This window comes from Tribolium madens, unplaced genomic scaffold (assembly GCF_015345945.1).
Source record: "Tribolium madens isolate multiple individuals breed KSU strain unplaced genomic scaffold, Tmad_KSU_1.1 Scaffold_1;HRSCAF=32;Tcas5.2_LG8, whole genome shotgun sequence".
NCBI lineage: Eukaryota > Metazoa > Arthropoda > Insecta > Coleoptera > Tenebrionidae > Tribolium > Tribolium madens.
Window position 1 is genome coordinate 6,669,987 of NW_025400984.1, and position 10,958 is coordinate 6,680,944.

The 10,958-nt window shown below is 31.0% G+C and overlaps 3 protein-coding genes across 5 annotated transcripts; 1 reads left to right on the forward strand and 2 right to left on the reverse strand.

Moving 5' to 3' along the window:
* Positions 1–1,370: 1,370 nt before the first annotated feature.
* Positions 1,371–2,842, reverse strand: LOC123003782. 2 transcript variants are annotated; one of them, XM_044396772.1, is made up of 6 exons: positions 2,713–2,842; positions 2,439–2,667; positions 2,277–2,392; positions 1,972–2,226; positions 1,884–1,922; positions 1,371–1,833 (listed from the first exon to the last, which is right to left on the reverse strand). In XM_044396772.1, the coding sequence occupies exons 1-6, from the start codon at positions 2,762–2,764 to the stop codon at positions 1,670–1,672; spliced, it is 855 nt and encodes a 284-aa protein (XP_044252707.1). In that variant the 5' UTR covers positions 2,765–2,842; the 3' UTR covers positions 1,371–1,669. The 2 variants fall into 2 exon arrangements, with proteins under 2 accessions (XP_044252707.1, XP_044252708.1); XM_044396773.1 differs by having other exon boundaries at positions 2,720–2,768.
* A 78-nt stretch (positions 2,843–2,920) lies between these two features.
* Positions 2,921–7,307, forward strand: LOC123004034. 2 transcript variants are annotated; one of them, XM_044397145.1, is made up of 6 exons: positions 2,921–2,934; positions 2,992–3,810; positions 3,858–3,973; positions 4,022–4,285; positions 4,334–4,372; positions 4,419–7,307. In XM_044397145.1, exons 2-6 carry the CDS (start codon positions 3,518–3,520, stop codon positions 4,547–4,549), a joined length of 843 nt encoding a protein of 280 aa, XP_044253080.1. In that variant the 5' UTR covers positions 2,921–2,934; positions 2,992–3,517; the 3' UTR covers positions 4,550–7,307. The 2 variants fall into 2 exon arrangements, with proteins under 2 accessions (XP_044253080.1, XP_044253081.1); XM_044397146.1 differs by having other exon boundaries at positions 2,926–3,183; positions 3,552–3,810.
* Positions 6,188–8,461, reverse strand: LOC123004035 (trypsin-like). Its single transcript, XM_044397147.1, has 3 exons — positions 8,407–8,461; positions 7,759–8,345; positions 6,188–6,357 (listed from the first exon to the last, which is right to left on the reverse strand). Exons 1-3 carry the CDS (start codon positions 8,459–8,461, stop codon positions 6,208–6,210), a joined length of 792 nt encoding a protein of 263 aa, XP_044253082.1. The 3' UTR covers positions 6,188–6,207.
* Between the last annotated feature and the right edge of the window lie 2,497 nt (positions 8,462–10,958).

Consider the following 10,958-nt stretch of genomic DNA (forward strand, 5'->3'; position numbering starts at 1 on the left):
TGTAAAGCATGCTTTAGGACTGTTAACCTTATTTTTAGCTACTGTCAATTGGTGTGATTAATTTGAAATTGTCATTCATTTTAACATTAAAGCTTGAATTACCTTAAAGTGTCAGAAAAGTGACGACCAAACTATTTTGTCTCCAACTGTACCTACTATAAAAATTAAATCGTAATTTAAAAATTAAATTTTGTTTTGTTTTTAAGTTGTGCGATTTTTTTGTGAAAATGGCAACTTATGTGGATTTTTTTTTGATAGAAAAAAAGAAAAAAGTATCAAGTAGCTAAATATTTTTGCTTGAATTTTATGGTTTTGACTTACCAAACTAGTTTATGAGAGGTGGTTGTAAATTTATTGTTACCAAAGCGACCTTGAAGGAAACAAATCTTTACAAATGAGGAGTTGGGATTTCGATTTCGCCGAAGGCCAGACAGACTTTAGTTGTAACCTTAGATCATAGCCTTCATAAAAAAATAGTTTTCTAGTGCGTTGTCATATAAAAAATATCAAACTTTTTTCCAGGAGTATTATTAAATAATACGTTTGTTATTACTATGCTATTATTATGCTATTCATAAATTATACCCGTGATTTTATCATAAATCACGGATCTATCATTACTGTGCGGATATTGTGATGTTTGTTGCCAACGTACAAATGGTCATTCTGTTGTTATGGCCTACTATTTGAACACAATTTGACATTTTTATTAAATTAATTGAACCGTCAAGTTCGTCAAAACTAAAAATCGAAAATATTTCATAGTCGTGGATAAAGCATCGTATTCTACTCGCACAAAATGGCTATTATTCACGAAAGTGAAGTTTAAAAAACCAGACGTAGACGAGTGATTAAAAATGATATTGTATGCTCGTTGAATGTCTAATATACTATATCTACGACTGTAGTATAACTATTACTTATCTCACTCAAAATGAGTGAATGAGAACTTACTTTTATTCACCTAGTATACAAAAATAGACCGTAAATTACAAAAAATGTTTTTTTGAATATCTACTTTGACTTTTGTTAGCTAATAAAATATTGAACTTGATTAGTTTGGTTTGGAAATAACTTGGAACTAATATAATTACCGTTTATCACCCGAATTAGAGTGTGTGCTAATAATTCTTGTTATTTCTATCTGGAGGACGTTTTGCTAACATCGAACTTTCGAACAAACAATACCTCCTCAGACGAAATTAAATTTCAACTTCCTTCAGTTTACTTGTTCCAGTTCAAACTTTAAATTATGCATTTATTAAAGCGATTTAAGGTACTTTAAGTTTATTTTATCACTTGGAATCAACGCATATCACCAGAAAAGGTATTTTACATTATTTCACATTCTAGTTTCAGCGGTCGCTACAAATATTGAATTTCTCTCTCAAAACTGGCCAAGTTGAAAAATTTCTCACCAACACATACACTGAAATGACTAAAACCCAATTGAATAATGCATAAATAAAAAAAAAATTGTTAATAGTCTTAAAGTGTAAAAGACGCGAAAGTTATGATAAATTAATGAAATTATTGATAGAAAATGTTTCAACGAGAACATATAAATAAAATTATTTTTTCAGGTTGTATGCTCGTTCCGAAATTGGGAAAGAAATTAGAATAATTTGATTTATAAGCATTTATAAATATTAAATTATTTCCTATTTAATTAATTGTGACTGCTGCTTAGTACGACATTGCAGGTCAGTAGAGGTGGAACCACACACTCGCATACAATTTTCTTTATAATTTCACCAAACCCATTCTTGACGTTTAGTTTTTCGACCGAATCACCGATTTTTAAATATTTTTTGCCAAATTTGCAGGTGTTATCTGGAAGAGAGACTTCAGGTTACAAACTAACAGAGATTTTTAAAACCCACCTGTTTTATTGCGCCCTTGGATATTTTCAGACCCGTCGGCTGAAATTTTGCAATTAAAAATTGTTTTCATTGAAATTGTAAAGCTTACGACAAATCCAACCGAAGGGGCAGCAAAGCACTTCTCCTTTCGGCCCATACAACGGCGCACATGCTTGATAAAAATCCTGAACTGATTTCTCCAGCTGAACGTCGCATGTTTTTCTTTTGCAAAAAGGTTCTTCTAATTTACCCTTAAATCCTTTCTGACAAATGCATCGTAAGCATGTTTTTTCCGGATAGAATCTCTCCCCCTCTTTGTATTCTTTACCGTCAATTATACATTTCGCAACATTGTTATAAGGTGCTAAAAGTGTTGATAAATGAATGCAGAGATAAGTTTACGAAAATATTTACGACAACTTTGCCCAGAGGCACAACAATCGTCGAGGGAGTATTGTCTGTAACACCCGTGTCCTATCGGCGAATCGAGCCATTCGTCACAATCCAAAATCGCACAGTGAAAATTCGCACTTATTTTACATTTTGTATTTTCAGAAAAAGTTCAATTAGACTTACGATTCTTTTTCTTTAGTGCAACGGCATGATTGGTAACAGCTGCCGTTAGATATTTGGTTATCTACAATTTCTCCAATTTCGTAAATTTTGCTTTTGTAAAAACAATGCTTTTCTGATGATTCTAAGCCATGACAAGCGTATCTCGTAGGACAAGGATTAGATTCTTCGTAATGTGGCGAGCATCCCATATCTTCGTATAATAGAATTCCCAAGTTGTCGCATTTTTTGGCTAAAGTAATTTTTTATAAATCAGTTTTATTATTATCATACTTACACAGTACAGGGGTAATTAATGTAAAAATTACATAACAAAAATTGTGCTTCATTTTAGATTCATGAGAATGTTACAACTAAATGAATAAGTTTCTCAATATTTATTACAAATTAACATATTTATACTATCAATGAAGATTAATAGAGTCAAGTTTCTCTTATCGCTGTTGACGATAATATTTGTTAATTTAAATTATATGAAAACGGGGTTTTGTATGAAACAGTATATACTCGTACAATTGTGTTAATATTTAATCTACTCATTGCGGTTTTATTACAGATTTATTGTGCATTTTCAGTTTTGCTTAATGCAATCATGATAATTAAAGTTTAATAATAAAATACAGTTCAAAAAAATTCCAGTATCGAAAAATATGCCATAACTGTGACTGTATAGTATGGGAGAGCTAATCTGAGTATTCAATGGAATAAAATTTTGTTTGCATCTAATATTACTTATTTTGCAATATAGGTAAGTCCAACATTTTTGGAGTTTTCAAGAATAAAATAGGAGGTTGACGACGACATGAAATTTATTGTCTTTTTTGAATAAAATAATATAAAATCATTTATATGACAGTGTTGTTTTCTTTTATAAAAACAACAAAAATCCATGACAAACTATTTTAACTATTTCATAAAATAAATTTAATTCACATAATGCGATATATTGTGCATTATTATTACGTTAAACTTGTTTACAACACTTGTCATAATGTTGTTTAGTTTCCGCTCTAAACAAATTATTTTAAACAAAAAATTGTTGATGTCCAGTGGGTATCCACAGTCAAAAATTACTCTAAACTATGACTCCAATGATTCATGTGTTCTGTGTTTTAGTTCAAGTGATTTTAAATAATGCAGAAAATTGCAATAACATGGGAACTTTACTTTACGAAGACTTAGGATGTATTCCTCAATATAGCGAGTCAAATAAAAACTCTCTGTGTCCTATTAAATACTCCTGTAAAGGTCTAGGACCATGGTATGATTATTGCCATTTTAGGGGCAACACATATGAACTTTCCCAAATGGTTGAAAAAAATTTAACTTCTCTATCATGCGACGAATCTTGTGTTTGTAGCAATTTCTTTACTGGGTGGGTTTAAAAATGGGGTCAACTATTCGATTTAAATCCTGATTTAGGTACAATTTTAACTGTGCTATCTTGGATTGTCCTGAATGGCTAGGAGAGCTAATACCGGAAGGGTGTTACAGAAAGTATACCTTGGAACATTGTTGTTCGACTGAAAGAGCATGCTGTAATAAACTTATTAAGTCTCTTTGTTTCTTTTAAATGTGGGTTTTAGTTCCTTTTGATGAAATTGATGAAATCGCAAAATGTGTCATTGATGGAGAGGAGTATTTAGAAGGACAATATTTTTACCCGAGAAACTCTTGTTTGAAATGTATTTGTCAAGAAGGGTTTAAAGGTAAATTAGAGGAGCCTTTTTGCAAGAGAATCACATGTGGTGAGCAGCTTAAACACGCTATATTTCTTCAAAAAATTTGTGCTCCTGTCTATTATAAGAGAAAAGATGAACCGTTTTGTTGTCCTAATTACTGGATTTGTGGTACGTTTAAAAATCTTTTTTTTGCTTTTAATAACTTTGGCCTTTAAGCTAATGGATCGGAAGTTATCAGAGGTGAAACTATATCAGGTGGGTAGTTTTGTTCCAAACTTATTTTTTCAAATAAAAATTTTAGATTATGTTTGCATGTTTGGCGAGCGAACTCTAAAAGTCGGTGAATGGTTTAAAAATGGTGATGAAATTTTATGTGAATGTTTAATTCCGCCTTTGGTGACCTGTCATCTCTTTGATAAATATGACGCTTAATTATACTCGTAATTTAAGTTGATTAAAATAATTGTTCAATTGCATTTTTTAAAATTAACTTTCCAAATTGGTACAATTTATTCTAGGAAAAAAATATACGAGCCTAAATAACATAATCAATACTCGTTTAAAAAGTACGATCTCGATCAGCAGTCGTCGGATTACCAATCTGGCAAGTATAAATTAAAAGGTGTTTCCGGAAAATTCAATTAGGATGTAATTTAATGTTTTTTAACTGTTTCATTTTTCTTAGCGGTTTCGAATTTGCTCAGCCTGCAGGCAATGAATCCATCAATTTATTATCAACATTACTTTAATTAAAAGTTGGTAAAAAACGGACATACCGAGGCCATTCTTTTGATATGTTTGCAAAGTTAATTTATCATAAATTAAAAAGTAATAAAACTTTTCGCTTTTTTTCCTAAACTGTTACGTTAAAATTAGCTTCTTATCATTCTTTAAGCAATAATTGAATGTCCTTATGTACTATTCTCCGGCTTATTAACTTCTCAGCCACGAGGTATGAATATTTAAATTTATGTAAATTGTGTTCGTGATGTTTTTTTGTCCAAATAATATATTTTTGAGCTCCTTTGGGACATATTAAGTAAACACAAGATATTTTGTGAACGCCACGTCGCTGGAATTTTCAACAAAACGAATTATAACATGACATATCAGATGTCCAAACTCTTGAATAGCGAGGGTGGATTATAGTAAGATAATTTTTTTGCTGCACTAGAACAGTGTTATGCAATTTAAAGGTGACGCGTATACAACACGAAATTGCTATAAAAGCACTTGTGTGGTCTAACATGCGTAAACACGACAATATGGTGATTGAATAATTGAACAATAAATCAATAAATTTATTTAATAATGAGGGGGTCAGGTTTAGAAAAATTGCGAATAATGATTTAATATAATGCAATAATTAGCTCAGTTTTTAAGGCCTTGTTGTAATTTTTATGAAAATAAAGTTTAAAACAGTCGTTATAAAACATAGTTTAGATTTGGTAATTTGACATAACCAATACCTCCAGCTATTTACTATACTTGACATGTACATACCTATTTGGGTATTCTATTCAGTATTGTTCTGTAACAGATTGTAATTCTCTGCTCAGCAACCAATTGAATTTTTTGTAATAATTAATTAATATTATTGAAGAGCGTTAAAACAAATAAAACATATTTAAGAAGATAATTTGCTTGTCTCAATATATTTTTTTATTTATTAATAATTGATTAATATTTGAAATTGATTTGAGATTAAAAAATTTTCTCCGTTTCTGTTTCGCAGTAATGAATCTTCTTGAAAGGAGCAATTTGCCCTCGGCCTTAAGCCATGAAGAGAAAAATGTAAACATTAGAGCCTGAAATATGCGCTTTTTAACTTTAATCCGGATTAACAGCTTTTGTTCCTAATTTAATATGTGCCTAGTCTAATATATTTAATAACGGAACGAATTATTTTTCTCTTAATTCTTTGAAACACATCCCTGAAATCCGATAGTACAATCTGTAATTATTTCAAAATCCCTTGACCTATGATCCACTATTAGCTCTTGAAATGCTTCGCTTGTGCAAAATTCATTACACTAATTGATTAATTAATAATGAAACATAAGCTAACAGTTTGTAAAATTTATTAACAATTAAAAACCAGGCACTACTTCTTCTACAAAATCTAAGAAATTGCGAACTCGCGTAAAAACTGTTGTTTTCTTCTCACCACCAACTTTTCTCCCGAAAGACACCAAACCGATGAGTTTGTCGTCCACGACAAGGGGTCCCCCGGAGTCTCCCTGAAAAGCAATCGTAAAAATTATATATGCGGCGTGATATATTTCTCGCCATCAAGGATGTTACGACTATTATGCACGATATTGGCTTATGGCAAAGAAAATATTGCTTTTCACATATTTATTTTTATTTGAAACGTAAATGCTTTAATACGTTTCGCAATATTTGGCGGATTCAGGTGATAAATGGTAAAACGCAAAGTTTTTTTTTTCGTTTGAAACTCCTTAAAAATCCGTTTTTTTTTCTTTTTATTTGTACCATAGCGTCGCTTTATTGTATCTTTGTTTGACACAAATGTATTTACTTTCCCCCAATTTTTCACATAATTTCAAATTCGGTTTTGGCACAATATTGGGAAGTCGCCTTTTATTCTCTCACAGTAAAAGCTTTGGAAAATTCCGCAAAGCAAACATTTTCATTGCGTGTAACAAAACAAACCACCATAATATGTTATTATACTTGCATGTATTATGTGATTTATATATTGGAATATAATATACATTATAAATTTCACTATACTATAAGCTTTTCCACACTTCGTTTTGACGAGGGTTGGAAAATAATGTTTTTATAAAATAATTATTTGGGTAGGCTAATTTTATTATTTTTTTCTGTATTAAAAATTATTGATTTTAAATACGGTATATTGACATTTTACGAGTTGACACACAAACAATGTTGATAATAACGGTAATGCCAGGTGTCACAGTTTGTTTTTATTCAGTTATAAGTTTTTAAATTAATTAAACTAGAGTAGTTTTTGTTATTATTATTAAGGAGTGTATAGTTACTATTATGTTAATATTATTACATTTACTTTTTGGTATTTATTAAATTTAGTTAACAATTTGTTCAGATTAAGTTTAGTAATAAATAATTATAATTTAACAAACTCATGTTGAATTTGACATAGAGTTTGTTCCTTTAATTTTATAATGTTAAACAATGTTTTGTGCGCATCTACACGGTTATTTCACCTTTAAACAGAGATTAAGTTGGAAAAATTAAAGATTTTTTTTTCATTTATTTTGTAAAAGAAGTTGAAAATAACAAATATGACTAGAAGAAATTGGTAAATTCAAAATTTATTTTTTTAGTATTTAATTATTAAAAAAATTGTTAGATATATAATTATCGTTGCTAAAGCTACTCTTTAATCACATAAGGTTAATCTTTGCATTATTTACACCTTCAACACCCACGTTATCAGTGGGTAAATTAGGAATAAAATTCATCATTGCCTTTTTGTATTGATTTCTCTTCTAAATGAGATACAAAACAAATTTTAGTTAATTTAACAATGCGCAAGCAAAGATACCTATATGCTTGAAGTTTTTAATGTTCCTATTGTTACAACAGCAGTAATTAATAGCAAATTCTTGGTACATTAATAAAAAACTTACAAAATATGTGGTTGTCCTACTAGGCCTCACACAGATCATATTCCTCGTAATTTTCGGATGAAACACCCCCGGAAAATAATCCTGACACTTGTCCCAATTTTCCACCGTGAGTTTTGTGGCCCTCAAATACTTGGATGGAGTCCCATACTCCGTTCTTCCCCATCCGGAAATGGTGGCAACAGTGCCTCCTTCATGGTCGGAATTCGAGATGTCAATGTTCCTCGCTTTTTGACTATACTCCACGGGTTCCTTCAGAATAATTACTGAAAAGTCGTTATCCAATTCGTGGTAACTAAAATCGGGATGTTTCATAACAGTGTCGATCTCATGGAACACCCCATCTGGGTCATTAACGTGATTTGCACCCACTAGAACCGAAAGATTTTCCCTTTCTTCGTCGTTCCTCGTATGAGTACAATGGGCCGCTGTAAAAACAACCCGGGGTTTCACCAACGCGCCTCCACAAATGATCCGTTTTCGGTGATTCCTGCGCGAGACCAAAGCCACCTGGTAAGGAAAATCTGAAATGTCGACCACTGTGCCGTAGATTATTCGCTCCATGGCGTCATTAAGCGGCAGAAATTGGGCTTTGGAAACGAAGAAATTTGGATGAGAGACGGCGGCGGCGATTTGAGGGGTGCTACTTACGGCTTGCCGATAAAATGACTGCACCGAAACATAACAATTGCAACATTGCGAGCATTTGGAGTGAATAGAGCTGCTGGCATTTCTTTTATACTTGTTGCGGATGATAGGGTTTTCATTCTTCCTGAATTACACTCCGTTGTTCTCTCGTATTCATAAAGATTTGTTGAGGAGAGAGAAAGTATTAAGTAAGCGCTTATTCAATCGGCATACACAGCTCACTTCAGTCTGAATTAACCAATCAAATAAAAAGTTGGAATCGAAGAAAATTATAAACTAACTTTATGTTTCTTCGTATTTATTTATTACATTTTTCTCTAGTGGGTATTTAGATTTTTTGATAGAGTTTTAAAGTAAAGACAATTATGGTAAAAATTAATTAATAATTTTTGGCGACTATGTTTTAAAAGATTTTAAATGAATTGCATTTTAAATCGTAATCATGCGCTACAAAACGATTTTTTCGAAGTAAATTACTTTTAAATGTGACAAGGCACTGGTACCAACCACCAAATTGTAGGTATTACTTAATCAAAAATTAGAGACTAAGTAAAAAATATTTATACACAATATCTAGTTCAATAAGTACGCTCTAGTTACGTTTGAAAGCATCGAACGCAATTTGTTATGCACTGAACCTTCACAAGACGTATTTACTCGTAATATTTTTAAATAATTATTAGGAGGTATATACAGAACTCGCACCCCAGAGAAAAATGCCATGTGAGGTGAAATCAGGAACAAAAAAATGTTGAAAAAATTCTATCTATAAAAATTTCAAAGTTATGAAAATTTAAATTTTGCTTTTTGACTATTTATTTCTGTTGGAAAAATAATTTTCCAAGTTTCTTGCTACAGGCTATTAGAAGAGAAAACAAGGAAACAGCATCTTAAGTTGTAACTCTGTTTAATATTATTTTATTGGCAAAATTTTTGTACCTTTACTAAATAATTATAAAAAATATACAGTGTGTTAGAATTCGCACCCCAGAAAAAAAATTAAAGTAAAATAAGATACCAGGAACATGTTTAAAAAATTCTATCTGTCAAAAAATTTTGACATTAATTATTTGACATTTGACAATTTTTTATGTCTATTTAATGATACTGATGATCTTGTACCTATACGTTTTTTTTATAATTATTTAGTAAGGGTACAAAAATTTTGCCAATAAAAGCCCAAATAACATTAAAGAGAGTTACAATTTAGGATACAGCTTCGTTGTTTCCTCTTCTAATAGCCTGTAGCAAAAAACTTGGAAAATTATCTTTCCAACAGAAATAAATAGAATCAAAGTGCAAAATTTAAACTCAAATAACTTCGAAATTTTTATAAATAGAATTTTTTAAACATTTTTTATCTTACTTGAAATTTTTCTGACACACTCTGTACGCACAATGTGGCGTAAACTATGAGAACTGTTGTAGGGTATTTATTAAAAAATATTTGTAATTATAAAAAAACACTTGTTAAAATTAGTTACATACAATATTAGGTATAGTACATAACAAGCACGGAAAGTGACAAATAACACACAAGGCTCTCCGCCAACCGCACAACCTATTACGTTATTTTCCTAACACACACGTGTGTTACGAAAATAATGCGATTTGTTCAAAAAATTTCAACTTTCGTTGGTAATTGACTATATGGAAAATGTCACTTTCGTATATGGTCATGGAAAAACATATTTACAATGGGAATGCGGTAGCTTTTTATTTATTTATCAAAAAAAAATATTTTAATAAATCCGAGCATAATAAAACACTTTTCAAAATATTTAAACGTGTTTATTATAACAATTGTTTTACAAGCCTCTGAAAAGTAAAAATTTTGCGTTAAAGTTGTGATGACCTTAAACAAAAGATAACAAGATGGGTTAGTAACTATCCTAAGGTTCACTGCAGAAAAAGTATACCCAGCGCTACCTCCGAGGCTTACAACACCGTTACAAGCAATTTTCTAGAAGTCGAAGATTATTATTGAAAACATGTTCAGCAGGTCTGAAGTAATTTTCTGCTTAGACTTTACGAAACTAAACCTTTCCTTATAGTTTTGTTGCGTAATTTATGAGAAACCAGAAGAATTATTACTAGATACTGGTCGAGACTATGAAACACAAGAATTCTTTTGAAATGATGTTTCTATAAACTGGAGTGACCCTGAAACAATGACTGAACCAAATTCTAACAATTCACATCTTTCTTGCTTTTGTCAAGTACAGTAAGGTGGCAAATTTAAATCGTATTTGGTTTGACTTTAGAAAAAACTGCCAAAAACATATTTTATAGTTTGTTGATACGATTGAAGGAAAAAGGAAACTTTATTCATCGATTAGGCCTTTTGTTCACTTTTTTAAATGTTTTAACCAAGTGGCACCTACAGAGGCGGTTTTCCTCCTACGTATTCTTTCATTGATAATATAAAGCCCTTGCGTCAATGATCACAAAGTCTCTTCCTGATAGGTTAAAACCAAATTCCTGTAAGAGGCCTGTTCTGCTATTGGCTAGTTCAACGTGTATTAAGCTCCGCAGCTTTGGCGTGCTTCAGTGCG

Bases quoted from the DNA above. Each gene is read 5' to 3' on its own strand.
- LOC123003782 (XM_044396772.1), bottom strand. From the start codon at position 2,764: ATGAAGCACAATTTTTGTTATGTAATTTTTACATTAATTACCCCTGTA. The intron at 2,393-2,438 runs GTAAGTCTAATT...ATGTAAAATAAG, and splicing joins TGCACTAAAGAAAAAGAATC to TGCGAATTTTCACTGTGCGA. The intron at 1,923-1,971 runs GTAAGCTTTACA...GCAAAATTTCAG, and splicing joins CCCCTTCGGTTGGATTTGTC to CCGACGGGTCTGAAAATATC.
- LOC123004034 (XM_044397145.1), top strand. From the start codon at position 3,518: ATGACTCCAATGATTCATGTGTTCTGTGTTTTAGTTCAAGTGATTTTA. The intron at 4,286-4,333 runs GTACGTTTAAAA...TTGGCCTTTAAG, and splicing joins TCCTAATTACTGGATTTGTG to CTAATGGATCGGAAGTTATC. The intron at 4,373-4,418 runs GTGGGTAGTTTT...TAAAAATTTTAG, and splicing joins CAGAGGTGAAACTATATCAG to ATTATGTTTGCATGTTTGGC.
- LOC123004035 (XM_044397147.1), bottom strand. From the start codon at position 8,461: ATGCTCGCAATGTTGCAATTGTTATGTTTCGGTGCAGTCATTTTATCG. The intron at 8,346-8,406 runs GTAAGTAGCACC...TCGTTTCCAAAG, and splicing joins AGTCATTTTATCGGCAAGCC to CCCAATTTCTGCCGCTTAAT. The intron at 6,358-7,758 runs GTAAGTTTTTTA...ATTGCTTTTCAG, and splicing joins GTAGGACAACCACATATTTT to GGAGACTCCGGGGGACCCCT.